Here is a 15,406-nt window from a genome sequence, read left to right on the forward strand (position 1 = left end):
GGTTTTTTTCCTGGAATACCAAATATATGCAAAGAGGTGTCCATTGCTGAGATTATTGTATTAACCAATGCAGATGTATCCTGAGCTCTATGAAAACATTCACAGAATATCATCTGCCATGTACCAAGCTGTTTGAAAACTTAACCTTGAGGCTTGTGGGATGCAGCCCTGTATTTGTCGTTCAGAACTTTGTAAAGTGCCTTATTTGATGGAGCCCCTCTCATCCATTTTTAAAACCCACTTTATCAGTCCTAAGAAATACTCTCAGACTAACAATTAGTCTTCCAATTTCATGCCTTTTAAATTTAGAGTAATTTGAGAAAATTTGTGCCTTTTTCTCCTTTAACAGGGGAGGCTATGGGAGCAGAAGGAGACAAACTCCCATGGAGCCAGTTCGCATTCTAAAAGTTTTAAATGACTTTCTTCAGAAAACACAGTAATATATACAGACACTGCTGTGTTTGGCAACTGTTTTAATAACTTTATGTGTTCTAAGTACACTTACTTCAGTGTATAGTTTAATAGTTTTAGTTATTTATAGAGCTGCCCAGCTTTCTCCACAAGATACTTTGGTAACATTTCCGTCTTCCCAAAAGGAGCCTGTGTCTGTCATCCCCTTATTTCTACAAACCCTAGCAAGATTGTAACTGATCTACTTTCCATTTGTGCAGACCTCAAGGTTCTGACCATTTCATGTAAATGAAATTGTATGCTGCCTAGCCTTTGTGTCTCCTTCCTGTCACCACTCACTGTGTGTGTTTTTGAGATTTCTCTATTTATGCTGCAGCACGTACGAGTGCTTCTTTTCTTTTTTAAATTACCAAATATTGCAGCATTCTGTTGATACACTCAAATTTTGTTTATCTGTGTTTTAGTTGATTAATATTTAGATAGTTCCATTTTTCATCTGTTAGAAATAAAAAATGCCATTGTGAACATTTGTGTGCAGGTCTTTTTAGTCTCTTGGGTAGAAACCTTGGAGTAAATTTGCTGGGCATCTCTCATTTAACACTTTGAGAAGCTAAGCCCTTCTTAAATATCATGAGCACCCCAGTCAGTGCTTGTTGGCACATCTCGTGCATGAATCCTAGTTGGTCTTTATAATAAAAACCCGGAGCCAGATAGGGGGGCACATGCTGAAAGATCAGACAGGCAGAGCCGCCAGCCACTAGAGAACTTGTTACCTCCGGGAATCCTCAGCCTGAAAAGGGACTGAGCTCCTGTCTCCTCCCGCCTTATAGTCCTCTCTCTGCCCAGTCCTATCACTTCCTGTCTCCATCTCCCTAGTGCTAGGATTAAAGGCGTGTAATCCCAAGTGCTGGGATCAAATGTGTGTGCCACCACTGCCTGGCTCTGTTTCTCTTTAAGACTGATCAGTCTTGTGTAGCCCAGAGTGGCCTGCCTCTGCCTCCTGAGTGCTGGGATTAAAGGTGTGTGCCACCACTGCCTGGCCTCCATGGCTAACTAGTGACTTAGCTTAGCACTCTGATCTTCAGGCAAGCTTTATGTGTTAGATCACAAACAAAACATCACCACACACATCCTCTTGTGTGTGTTCTTTGGAGAAAGGGCTGTGAAAATCCTTTGTCTTGTTACTGAATTGAAAGAGTTCTTCATAGATTTCAGGTGCAGATCCCTTATTAGATACGTGATTCACAAATAGTCCCCGTTTTTTCTGTGGATTATCTTTTCTGTTCTTGATGATAGTGTTTAAAATGTAACCTTTTTGGGTTTTTTGCTTTTTTAAATTGTTTGTAGAAAATTGTTAAAATTGCTGAGGTGCTTAATCTCCTACCATGTGCTTACCTAAAGCCTATGGTATTTTCAAGAGGACAGGCCTACCTGTCCTTTGCCAAGCATGAATTCTTATTCCTAAAATTAAGGAACAATATAGGCTAACATATTTGTAGATAAATCATTATAGTACTAAAAAGCCCAAAACATTTTCTATGGGGCACTTAAAAACTGAATTCTTTTCAAGGATATGAATTGGATTGTTGCAGCTTGATGTATCAAAATACAAAAAAAAAAAAAAAAATTGTAACTTTGAGGAGCTCCAGTTGATTGATTTTTCTTGTGTGGTGTGCTTTTGGTGAGAATTCTATGTAGAAAAATGTATAAAGTGCATATACAAAATCTAATGGAAGCACAAGTCTCAGGGTGCATGTCTGCAGTCCAGCACTTCTGTACATATGGTCAGGTCGTGTTTGATAGTTTAGTTTGTTCCTTTCCATTTGTTTTCCATAACTGCTCATGCTGACTGGGATCGCCAGGGCAGCGGAATACTTCATGAATTCAGGAAAGTCTTCAGCATCTTATTGTTGAATGTATTGTTAATGCTCTGTGTTAAAGAACATGGTTCCCGGCACCCACACTAGGTGGCTTACAACCTCCTGGAACTCAGTTTCAGGGAATTTAGTGCCTTTTTCTGGACTCCAAGGGCACCTACACTCATATACAATCACACATACTCAGACACACAGAGTTAAAAACAAAATCTTTAGTTAAAAAATGCAACATTTAAAAATTATTTTTCAAATTTTTTCTTTAGTCATTAAGAAGATCAAATTGTTTAACTTTCTTTTTTTTCTGTTATTTTTTGTTTGTTTGGTGGTGTTTGAGACAGGATCTCACTATGCAGCTCTGGAACTTGTTATGTAAACCAGGCTGACCTTGAACTCACCGAGAGCTGCCTACCTCTGCCTCCTGAGTGCAGAGATTAAAGGTGTGGGCCACCACTAATGGCTGATTTAAGTTAATTGTTAAGACAACCTTGAATTCCTAAGTTAAGTTTAGACTTTTTATAACTGTGTATATTTGTTTTGCTCGTGTTTTCTTTAGGACTTATGTATTTATGCTCTCAAGTAATTTTGCCTATAACCTCTCTCTCTCTGAGTGTTCTTTTGGGGTTTGAGATCAAAGCTAGGCTAGCGGTCGACGTGGGCCAGAGTTTCTTCTTTTATTTTGTTCTCCTCAAGAGCGTGTTTGGTTTTTTTGTTTAGTTTTGTTTTGGTTTGGGTTTTTTGAGACAGGGTTTCTCTGTGTATCCTTGGCCGTCCTGGAACTTACTCTGTAGACCAGGCTGGCCTCAAACTCACAAAAATCCACCTGCTTCTGCTTCTTGAGTGCTGAGATTAAAGGTGTGCGCCACCACCATCCAGCAAGAATTTATATTTGAGATTAGACTCCTTCCTCCCTGGAGTCTCATCTTTCTGTGTCTGTACTGTAGGAGGAGGGGGGCTGGGGATTTTTTTTTTTTAATTTTTCACATTAGATATATTTCTTTTTTTTTTTTTTAAAGATTTATTTATTTATTATGTATACAGCATGTTTGCCTGCAGGCCAGAAGAGGGCACCAGATCTCATTACAGATGGTTGTAAGCCACCACGTGGTTGCTGGGAATTGAACTCAGGACCTCTGGAAGGGCAGCCAGTGCTCTTAACCTCTGAGCCATCTCTCCAGCCCCAATATATTTCTTCTTAATGCTATAAGGCTGTTAAACTTTCTTGTTTCTTCTTATACTCGTTTTTATAAGTTGTATTCTATTAAAAATTTACTCAAATTTCATGGCATATAAAGTTGTTCTAAATGTTTAGTATGATCTTTTTCATATCTGCCCCATGTGTAGTCAATGTAAACATTTTGTTTCTAGGACCAGCACTTTGTATTTTTTTCTTATTGTCTCATCAGCAGTTTTGAGTGGTTGGACATGCTCATTCATGTCTGTAATTTCAGCACTAGGAAGACTGAGGCAGGAGGATTGCAAGTTTGAGGTCAGCTACATAGTGAGAGCTTGTCCCAAGGATGTTGAAAGGGAAAGACATTGGAGGTGTATGGTTGGTTGTTAGGAAGTGCCAACTTGGGGTGCTGTGGCTCGTCCTTCTGGTGTTTGTCTCTTGCTGTCTCTGCTCTTGGGTGTGTGCTCATGCCCCTTTTATTTGACTGCTCATTTAGTGGATGTTCTTTTTCTGACTTCAGATGAATGTCTATCTCGGTAATCTTCATCATTTCTTCCTTGATAGGTATTTTATACCTGTCAGTTTTTCTTTAGCTTTGCTTTGGTTAACTGCTGCTGTTGGTACATAGCATTTTCATTGTTTGGCTCAAAATGTCTGTAAAGTTCATGGTGATCTTTAGTGATTTCTGGCTATTTAAGAAGAAGAGCTTTTAAATTTCTAGCCATAAAGATTTCTAGTTACTCTCTTCTTCCTGCTCATGACCTGGTCTCAGGGTCAGAGAATGTGCATCTGGATTTCAGTCAGGACGTTACATTTTCCACAGCTATTCTTAGGTTAGTGTCTGGCCACTTTTGTAAGTCCCTGGGTCTGAAGATGTTTAGCTGCAGGGCCCTGCTGCTGCCATTGCTTCTGTTGAGCAGTTCTGGCTTCACTGGGTTTTGTCTCTTGCCCCTGCTTTCCCCCAGCACTTGAGGTTTAGACCTTTCTCCTTGTTTCTCCACCAGACTTCAGGCTCTTTGGTGTTCTGATAAGGAAGTGTTTAGCAATTTAATTAAAATTAAAATTGTTAATATATTTTTGGTGGCTTGTACCTTTTGTTAGCATGAACTATAATTTTCTTCTAGGTATTTTTTTCCTAATGGTTTTAAATGTTGCCTTTCCTGTTTAAATGCTTTATTTACCTGAAATTAATTTTTTTATAGAGTAATACAGGATAGAAACCCACTCTTTTCCCCTGTGGAGGAATCATTTGTCCCAGTACCGTTTATTAAATAGTCTGTTGTCTCATCACCGAACCACAGTGTGTGCTGTTATAGATCATATTTCAAAAATCATAGGATGTTTTTCCTGCTTTCTGTTCTATTAGACTGTTTGTCCCCCATATATTCCAAATTCACACTGTCCTAATCACCTTGACTTTCTAAAAATGTGCTGCTACCTGAAAGAATAAATTTGTCTCCCTTGTCCCCACATCCCTCATGGTCCTCGCTGATGATTGGATGCTTCAGAGGCAGTGTGGATAAGAGCTTCTTGTCTGGACCCACAGTTACTGAATGTGGATCCCAGTCCCACTGTGACTACAGAATACTTGTGATGCTCTGTTTTCTTGCTGTGATAAGGGATGAGTAATAATATTTATCTCTTTGAGTACTGGTAAAGATAAATAACTTAGTATGCATACAGCATTCAGTGCATTGCCTGGGACTGAGTAAGTATTTGTGCTAGTTGCTACCATCATTTTCAGCCAGATAGGAGGATTGCAGAGAAGTAAAACCATGACCCTAGCAGTCAAGTGTGTTCAGCTTTCCCTAGTCTTTCCTCCCTGATCTCTTTCTTTTAGTAAATTTTCGAGTAACTACTCAATAAGGAACATGGGCATTGGGATCTGGTTAGCCAGAACTAAAATCTCACCTTCTAAGAAAACTAATAGTTAGTGTCATCTTGTAAGATTGAAGTGAAAGTTCAGTAAACTTATTAGCATAGTGTTTAGCATATTTCAGATTTTTATTGGCATCATCATTGTTCTCTATTTTTAATTGTGAAATTGAGATGAGACAACTTACTTTGTAATATTTTGGGAGGACTAAAATAGTGTGTGTGAAGGGCTTAGTACAGTGACTAAAATAGAGAAGATCCCGAGTCAGTGGTGCTATAAATACGTTCATATGCTTCATTTTTCATTTACAGTTCATTGCTATGTCCTGATATAGATCACTCTTTGAAAATACCTTTCAAATTCATATGCCATAAATAAAAATATCCTTTTTCTACTATATATATATTAGTGATTTTTCTGTTGCTCTGATAAAACATATGACCAAAGGCAATTTAAGGAAGAAGGAGTTCATTTTTAACTTAAAGCTGCAGAGGGGTAGCCGTCCATGACAGCAGGCAGCAGCATAGCAGCAGAAACAGGGAGAGAGAGCAACTGGAAATGGCTCAAGGCTTTTACCCTGAAACCCGCCCCAGTGACGTATTTCCTCCAGCAGGCTTAGCTGCACCACGTAAACGTCCGCAAACAGTTCTACCAAATGAGAACCAAGTGTTTACACGCCTGAGACTGTCCTGATAGCGATCATTCAAACCCAGAGTGTGGATTAAGTTTCTCCCCTGTATGTCAGTGATTCTTTGTAAGAAACAGTGGTCCTCTGAACCTTGTAAGCATTAGTTTGTTACTAGTTTTTGCGCATACACCTTACTCTGAGTCAGTCGCTTTGCTCATTTGTCTTCCCAACTCTGATGGCCTCTGATAGGTTCTTTGGGTTTCAGTAGTAGAAACTTTGTTTTCTCTTCATGCTTTCTTTACATGTACTGTTCTCTGCTGGCAGTTCTTCCAGAATAGAACAAATGTCTACTGCTTCATTCAACTTCCGATTTTAGGGGTCTATATGGCTTCTTTCCCATGTGTTATCTAAATCAAATGGTTCCTGTAGAGTAGTTTACTTTTAAGAAAATTCTATTTTACAGTATTTATTTATTTGTTCATACGATTTTTAGACAGACTCTTGGTGTATAACCAGGCTTGCCTGAAGCTTGTTAGGTAGCGCAAACTCCCTCAAACTTGGAGCTCTTCTACCTGAATCTCCCAAATACTGGAGTTACAGGTGTGTGTCAGCCGAAAACCAAATGATCACTGGTCAGCGGGTCTCATGCTGCTCTTCTTCATTTTCAGAGTGGCAGGCAACATACCAGCTTTTCAGCGGAATCGAGCCGGAGCCTTTTGATCTGTCTGCTTTGGGTTCTCAAGAACGCAGATGAAACAGTTCTGCAGAAGTGGTTTACAGACCTCTCCGTCCTACAGCTGAACCGGCTGTTGGATCTGCTTTATCTGTGTGTGTCTTGCTTTGAGTACAAGGTCAGTAGCCAGTAGACCATTGAAACTTACGAGGAAGTAAACTAATGTGGAAAGGAAGAAGGAAATATCTTCAGTGCCTCTTCTGATGTTTACATTTTAGGGGAAAAAGGTATTTGAAAGAATGAATAGTTTGACCTTTAAGAAATCGAAAGACATGAGAGCCAAGCTTGAAGAAGCCATTCTGGGGAGCATCGGCGCCAGGCAGGAAATGGTGCGGCGGAGCCGAGGGCAACTTGGTAGGTGGTAGGTGCAGCTTCTCTTGGTGAGGGTTGTGTCACTTCCAAGAATGTGTTCTGTAGTTACCGCTGCTACAAGTCCACAGTGGCTTTCAGAAACAGTTTGACCGTAACTGAATCAGCGTGATAATTGCTTCTCTGAAGGTCCTGGTTGAAATTCTAATGCAAATGATAAGCGTGTGTCCTAGTTTGCTGGGGATGGTTTCAGTTTTGCCTGCTGTCCTTGTGTAAGTATCAATAGCATTCCTTCCCACTCCTTTTCAAAATAGACACTTCAGATTCAGGGCAAAATTGAGCACAAAGGACAGAGATTTATGTGTATTCTCTGTACAGACACAGCCTCCATTATCAGCATCTTTGAGAGTAGCATACTTCTTAGTGGGTAAGCCCACAACAGCACGTCATCACCCAGTCTAAGATTCATTCTGTGTAACATGCCCTTTACTGTTAAATGTTCTGTTTTGCACTATAAATAAATATATTGTGTACCAAATACAAAAATGCTGCCCACAGACTCGCATGTGAAGTAGAAAAAAAATAGTTTATTCCCCATTGAGGTCTATTTCTAATCCTAGGTTAGCTGCCATTAACCATGTCACCTTGGTCATGATACTTAATCTCTCAACTTCCTTTTCTTTACCTCTCTGTAATTGTTTTTAGAATTTAGAAGGTAGTCTAACTACCTGATCTTATCATCTTTGTGATGATAATATATGTGAGCATTTGTAAATGCTAAAATGACATAAATACTAATAGATAAAAGTTCTGTAATGTCAGAGACATGGATTAGTCATCTGTGTAAAGAATACATACTAAATGCCTAATATGTATTTGATGAGTTAAAATATGAATCTGATTGGATTTTATTTTTTCCTTTATATAGTTATTTATTTTGAGATAGAGTCTGGTCTGGTGGTCTAACCCTAGGTGGCCTCAAACTGATTATGTAGAACAGTCTAACCTTAAACTGTTGATGATCCCCCTGCCACACTTTTCAGTATTGGGATTACAGGTGTGTGCTACCATATCTGGCCTATACAGTAATTGTTAACTAGAATTTTTTGGTTTTTCAAGACAGGGTTTCTCTGTGTAGTCCTGGCTGTTCTAGAACTCACTCTGTAGACCAGACTGGCCTCAGACTCAGAGATCCACCTGCCTCTGCCTCCTGAGTGCTGGGATTAAAGGCGTGCGCCACCACAACCAGCACAATTAGGATTTTCTGACATGCCATTAGCCTAAATCATTTATTTAAGTAGATTTTATATGCTGTATGTGTTTAGAATTTAATGATGAGTGAGACCCAGTCAGCCTGGGAAGGAAATAACAGAGCTCAAGCCAGACAGTTCTAGCATAGAGGTAGGCAAGAAGTTCTGTAGGCAGGGTGGCTAATAGCTTAGGCTTGTTACTCACTAGCTCTTACAACTTAAATCAACCCCTTTTGCTTATCTATGCTCTGCCACATGGCAGTACCTTCTTTTAGCACAGCATGTTCATCTCCTGCTTTCCCTGTGTCTCCCTGGTGATTCCGCCCTTCTTCCTCCCTGCACTCTCCTTTCGTCCACAAGTCTCGCCTAACCTCTGCCTGCCGAGCTATTGGCCGTTTAGCTCATAGAAGTCTGAGACACCTGCCCTCGAGTACACAGACACATAATTAATAATAATAATAATAATAATAATAATAATAATAATAATAATAGATCTAGAAGAGAATTCAAATTAAAAACCTCAGAAAGGAAGGAAAGAAAAACAATAGGAAAGCATAGAGATTTGTCTGTCATTGTATAAAATGATCTCTGTTTCTTAGTACTTTTTAAATTCCTGTGTAAACTCTGAGTTTTACCGTCACTGATCTACCGTCCTCTCAAACTGTTCTCAGTCTCTTTGTTTTCGAATGTGGCGTCTTCATTTCCCACTCTTGGCTTGAAATCCGATTCCGTCACATGCTTGTGTATTTACCACCAGTCTCAGTGCTTTCTCACACAGGAGGAAAAACTACCCGTGCCATCCAGTCTGCCTTCAAAGCTAGAGTCCTCAGGGAACAAGTCCGCCCCTTTCCCAGAGAACCAGGAAGTAACTGTGTACTGTGCTTAGGAAGGACCCAAGTTTGGGTTCCAGGCACTTACATCAGGCAGCTAACAGCCTCCTGTGCAACCTCACCTCCAGAAAATCTAATCCCCTCTTCTGGCTTCTGTAGGGTGTTCTCTCCCGCTTTCTCTCCTGCATGTATACACACACACACACACACACACACACACACACACACACACACACAGAGAAAATCTTTTTCTTACAAGAAGAATTTAATCTTACTGTTACAGTTTTTTTAATCTTTTCCTGTGTTTGTTGTATCTCTATATGCATGTTTGGATATATGCATGTGTTTGTTGTATCTCTATATGCATGTTTGGATATATGCGTGTGTGTAGGTTGTGTGTGCGCATGCATGTGCGTGATTATGTGGAGCCTAAGGCTGGTGTGAGGACTCCCTCAATCATTCCTCCTTTTTCTTTAAGGCAAGGTCTTTTAGTTAACCCAAATTGCTCCGATATGACCATCTTGCTAGCCAACTTGCTCCAAGGGTCCCTGTCAGCGTGTGTCTGGGCTCTGGGACTCTGAATCCCTGTTCTCTTGCTTGCACTGCAAACACTTTAATCATGAAGCCATCTTCTCAGCCTCTGTCATGTTTTGTTATGGACACAAACTTACTGTTCACTCAGTATATTCCAGATACTTCATTATTAAATGGTGAACAAAACGGACATCACTTTTGTCAAGTAACATGTTTTTATGTGAATAAATGCTATGGAGTCCAGTATGGCGGTTCACATCTGTAATCCCAGCACTTAAGAGGCTGAGTCAGGAGGATTACATTAAATTCATGACCCGTTTTGGCTATATAGTGCATTACAGGCCAATTTGGGCTACAGAGTGGGACTCTGTCTCATTAAAAATTAATAATTAACGTTATGAACAAAAGCAAAGCAAATACTTAGGCAAAGACATCTTGGAGGATGGGAGAAGGCTTTCTGAAGAGGTGATGAGTTATTATTTACCCAGTGGAAGTTTAAGAGCAAACCCATCAGATAAAAGTCTCAGGAGCCATTGCGTGAGCCCTGGCTCAGGAGCCTGTGTGGTGAGACCATTCAGACTAGCCATGCCCATGGGAGAGCAGGAGGGTAGAATGACTAAGCACATCCCAGTCCATGGTAGGTCCTTTCTTTGTTGTGTAAAAGGATGGGTTTTTTCCCCCAAGAAACATCCTGTATAGAAAACATTTTCTCCTTTGAAAATCCCCACCGTCCATTTCTTCCACTTGTACTGAGAGAATGACTTTATAAAATCAAAGGTATGCACTATTCCTTGTATGTTTTCCAATATGTGTGCTTGTCTTCCACATGAAATACCATTGTGAACAGAGAGGAGCCCATCTGGAAGTGCCTTTGGGAGCCAAGAAAACCTGCGATGGAGAAAGGACATGACCCACTGGCGTCAGAACACAGAGAAGCTTGATAAGTAATACACCTTCTAATCTGTTCTAAGGCACTGCCTAGATTTTAAACAGAAAAAGAAAACGATTCATTTTAGCTTTTTATTTTTATTGGGCATTTATCTTAGAAGATAAATGTTTATGTTTAATTTTTAAGTTTTAGATTTAAAACTATTTGAGAAAATAAGTTTATATGTTATAGTAAAATACATTGCATATTTAAAAACTCATTTATAAATAAATAAAGCAAACCTATTTATCCAACTAATTTTCTATGGAAAAGGCATTTGGCAACTGATTTCAGCATCAAATTGTTTTGCTTTGTTCATTTTTCCTCTTTATTGAATTATAATTAGCACTGTTTACACTATATAGTGTAAGTTTTGAGATGTATATACAGTTGTGTAATGATTATAATCACATTTATTTACATTATCGCCTCACATAAGATTTTTTTTTAAGTTTTATTTTTAATGTATGATTCCATCCTGTCTTGCTTAAGACTTAAATTACTAGTTGTGGTACACATCTTTAAGCCCAGCACTTGGGAGGCAGAAGCAGGCAGATCTCTGCAAGTTGGAGGCCAGCCTGGTCTACAAAGCGAGCTCCAGGACAGCCAAGGCTACAAAGAGATAAAGTTAAATTACCTTCTGAGAATATTTGTATAAATAGCTAAGAGGAAATTAGATAAAATCTTAGGAAAATCAAGCACTTTTATTGTTATTAAATACATTGAAAATGTTTGGAATTGAAGATGAGTACTCAACTTTTGAATGTTGCTTTGCATACCACAGTAGTATCCGCAATATATATATATTTATATATATATATTTATAGCGCCACCTAGTGTCTCTGCTGACGACTGTGCAGAAGAATGTTGGCTGCACACCTGAAAGGCAGAGCAAACATGTATGCCTTTAGTGGCACTGTGTGCCTTTCTTGGGGACAGGTGTATAGATTGCTGGACATGGTGGCACTAGGGAGGCAGAGGAGGCAGCGAATCTCTGAATTTGAGGCCAGCCTGGTCTACATAACGAGTTCCAGGCCAGTCAGGGCTATACAGTGAGAACCTGTCAGAGAGAGGGAGAGAGAGAGAGAGAGAGGTAGAGAATTACAGAGGTGTGTTACTACACAGTCAACAAGATGTAGGGAAGCAAAACATTTTAATATTACTGCCTTTTTCTTCCTTTTTTATGTGTTTTTCAAGCAAATGTTAATAGTTTCAAGGTTTTTGTTTTAATGAATCTCTAAGTCATTTCACTTTTGGCTTTTTGAAAGATAAGTAAATGATGAGGAGCTTCATCTGTGATTCAAGTAAAATTTCTTGTATTAGGTCAAGAGCAGAGATAGAGCATGAAGCCCTGATTGATGGAAACCTGGCTACTGAAGCGAACCTCATCATCTTAGACACATTGGAGATTGTCGTTCAGGTAAGGACAGACAAGAGGAGCTGGAGCACAGACTCAGAAGATGGAGAATGGAAAATCAGTGTGAACCGTGTAAGGATGCTCGGACATTAGTAGTTGACAGACAGGAGGTTCTAAGTAGTCAGTGATTCTCTTAATGGTAAATTCTATTTCTCCCCACAGTTTTCAAATGTTTATTTGAGAGTACTTATAAAACCTGCTTCTCTTTGTCCTATTTAAGGCCTGGTCTTGTGTTTCCAATAACCACTGTGTATTTGTCTTGGGGTGTCCCAGTGGAATATATTTAACGTACAACATAGAGCTATGCTAGATTTATTCTGTATCTTCTATGTATTAAGCAATGATTTCATTTTTATGTATAATTACCTTATTTGGTAATTTGCATAAATGTGAACTACCTTATCAGGAACTTTCTAGACAGTATTACCCTCTTAGTAACAGGAGCCATTTATAAAGTTTTTCAAGCATTGTCCTAAGCCCTTCACAAGTATTAACTTACTTGATCTTTACAAGAAACACGAAATTGAAGTTATCATTGTGCCCATCTTGTAGATAACAGTAGTTGGCCACAGAAATGGGCAAGCAGTGTCCCATGATCACACAGGAAGTCAGTCGAAGCAGGATGGGAACCCATTACCAAGACACCTTAGTTGTTTTAGTGACTGCGTCTTCTCTGTCTGCTCCCATCACTTTGGCACGTTCTTAATTCAGTGCTTTAATATTGGCCACCTACTTCATAATGTTCTGTATTCTGTTCTTTTCATTTCCTTGAGATCATTTTTCCTTAACTGGCCATTATCCTGACTGAAAGTTTTAAAACATAAAAACTTCAGTATTTCTTGGGCTTAGAGAGGTGGCTCAGTGGTAAGAGCACTCGTGTGCAATCATGAAGACTTCAGACCACATACCCACATAACAGGCCTGCGTCTAGCGCAGACCTGTAACCCCAGTTCCAAAGGCCATGGAGACAGGAGGATCGCTGAGGCTTGCTGGCGTTTAACCTAGCCGGGAAGATACAAGCCCAAAGTTCAGAGAGACTAGTCAGGGAGTGGCCGAAGACTCAGCACCCTCTTCAGGTATACGTATACCTGCACTGTGCAGACAGACATACAGTATGCACAAATAAATAATAATAGTTTTTTTAAGTCTATATTTCTTGATTGCTTAATGACAAAAATAGGAGATTCGTTAGACTTCAAGGGCTTTTTATTTTGATGCTCTGTTAGTTGGAGTAGGTCTAAACTACTAGAAAAAATAGTATGAAGAGAAAAGCATTTCCAAGAGAGTTTATGCAAGGTGCTTGCTCAGGCTTCACTCCTCACCACTCTACATCTCATTAGGTAAAAGGACACTTAGGTTTCTAAGGGCTTATCTCATGGAGGCAACTTCTCTTTAGTTTACATTTATTTTGAGCTTAATTCCGAGTCTCCAGACAAAAGTCAGGGTTCTAGTTCTTAAAGGAAGAAAGAAAGAAAGTGATTTTTGATATGAAACCAATGTTATCTGCTATGGGCACCCACTCTAGCTTTTCAGCTTTATCTTCTGCATAGCCCTCAAGTCAGATGTCCAAGTTTTTTTTATGAATTTTTCTAGAATGTACTTCATGTTTTCTTGCCATTATGTCTGTGATTCCCCTCTCTGACACCCAACTTAAAGTCTCTCTGGCCTTTTTAACCCCCTTTTTTCTTCCATCCAGTACTGTTCAGCGTCTTCTCTGGAAGTCCTCCTGGCTTTTACCATTTCTCTTTCTTGTAAATGTTTGGATTTTCATATGTGTTTTACTTACCTAGCCACATTATAGGTCCATGTCTACTTTATGTATTTATCTTTAAATTGCAGACTGTTTCTGTAACAGAATCCAAAGAGAGCATTCTGGGTGGGGTGCTGAAGGTGCTGCTGCAGAGCATGGCCTGCAACCAGAGCGCAGTGTATCTACAGCACTGCTTTGCCACGCAGAGAGCCCTGGTCTCCAAGGTGAGTCATTTTGTACCTGTGGTCTCATGTGCCTTCACTTTCTTCTTTAACACTGCCTAAGGTCATTTACCACACTCACTGCTCAGTACATTATAAATTAATTTTCCACACTTAATACCCCGATCCTCTGTCTCTGCTTCTATCTTCAGAACTTGTATTGATCTGAATTATTGGTAATAAGTTTCTTGTCTCAAAATCTTAAAATCTTGTTTTGAGAAGAGCCTGACATTGGTAACTGAATGGATGTAGGCCCTTGTTCTGTCTGGAGTTTGTGTTTTCCTGGAAATTGAGCCTGGTTCTTGTGCATGGGATGCAAGCGCTCTTTCACTGAGCTCTCGGCCCCGCCCATGTATCTTTCTTTTCAGCTCGTTTATTAAGAATTTAATGTATTTTACATACCCTTTGCTGCGTAACGGTGGCTCTGTGTTCCGCTGCCTCAGAGGTTTATTTGCTGTTCCCCGCCCCCCCAGATGTGTGCATTTGTATTTATTTTACATGTTCATACTGTTTTCTTAGTACCTGACTGAAAAACCTTCCCAGGGTCACACCACTACCTCAACAAGTGATATCACCAGTATTTTAACCTGACTGTGGTGTGTGCTGTTGACCTTAGCTAAAATTGTCTCTTAACTATTCTTTTTAATTTCTAAGCTAACCTACCAGATTTCCAAGTCAGGCCTTGTTAACATATCTCTGTTTTGTACAGTTTCCTGAGCTCCTGTTTGAGGAAGAGACAGAGCAGTGTGCCGATTTATGCCTCCGGCTTCTCCGACATTGCAGTAGCAGCATCAGTACCATACGGTCACATGCTAGTGCCTCCCTTTACCTCCTCATGAGGCAAAACTTTGAGATTGGGAATGTAAGTGTTCTGCCATGAAAGAAAATTGTCTGGGTTCATAATGAAATACAGCTTTAACAGACAGGTGTTAAGAACTTAGAATGTCTTTATTTCCCCTCCTGTGGATGTCTTACAAAAGTGTATGTATGCATGGGTGCATACATGCATGTGGTATTTGTTTGGTAATACAAACTCACTCTGCACCATTTTTATTAGGTGCCAGGTTCTTATAACCCAGAACAAAAGATTCTAGTTACTTTATAGATTGCATTCAGTTTTTTTAAGTCCCTAAAATTTGACTACACATGGAATTTCTTTTTTTTTTTTTTTGTTTTTTTTTTTTTTGTTTTTCGAGACAGGGTTTCTGTGTGTAGCTTTGTGCCTTTCCTGGAACTTACCTGGTAGTCCAGGCTGGCCTCGAACTTACAGAGATCCGCCTGCCTCTGCCTCCCGAGTGCTGGGATTAAAGGCGTGTGCCACCACCTCCTGGCCACATGGAATTTCTTGATACATGTTCTTGATAGTATTTTCTGTTGTTCTGGGAAATGATTTTTTTTTTTTTTCTATTCAGGGAAATAAAAAATAATTTAAAGATTAGTATTAGATAGCACCTCTAAATAGAAATTGATC

At 39.6% G+C, this 15,406-nt stretch overlaps 1 protein-coding gene across 10 annotated transcripts in view; it reads left to right on the plus strand.

Moving 5' to 3' along the window:
- The window catches only part of Dock7 (dedicator of cytokinesis 7), a 201,313-nt gene that overhangs the window by 149,714 nt on the left and 36,193 nt on the right, over positions 1-15,406 (plus strand). For all 10 annotated transcript variants that reach the window (XR_008213675.1, XM_052716301.1, XM_052716302.1 and 7 more), the window contains 6 exons: positions 6,632-6,814; positions 6,915-7,050; positions 10,467-10,563; positions 11,871-11,967; positions 13,804-13,938; positions 14,645-14,797. Coding sequence is in view for 9 of the 10 variants with exons in the window: in XM_052716301.1 (XP_052572261.1) it covers positions 6,632-6,814; positions 6,915-7,050; positions 10,467-10,563; positions 11,871-11,967; positions 13,804-13,938; positions 14,645-14,797 (801 nt within the window). In the remaining variant the exon portion in view is untranslated. The remainder of the gene's footprint in view (positions 1-6,631; positions 6,815-6,914; positions 7,051-10,466; positions 10,564-11,870; positions 11,968-13,803; positions 13,939-14,644; positions 14,798-15,406) is intronic.

This window comes from Peromyscus californicus, unplaced genomic scaffold, assembly GCF_007827085.1.
Source record: "Peromyscus californicus insignis strain IS unplaced genomic scaffold, ASM782708v3 Scaffold_5__1_contigs__length_169319896, whole genome shotgun sequence".
Classification (NCBI taxonomy): domain Eukaryota; kingdom Metazoa; phylum Chordata; class Mammalia; order Rodentia; family Cricetidae; genus Peromyscus; species Peromyscus californicus.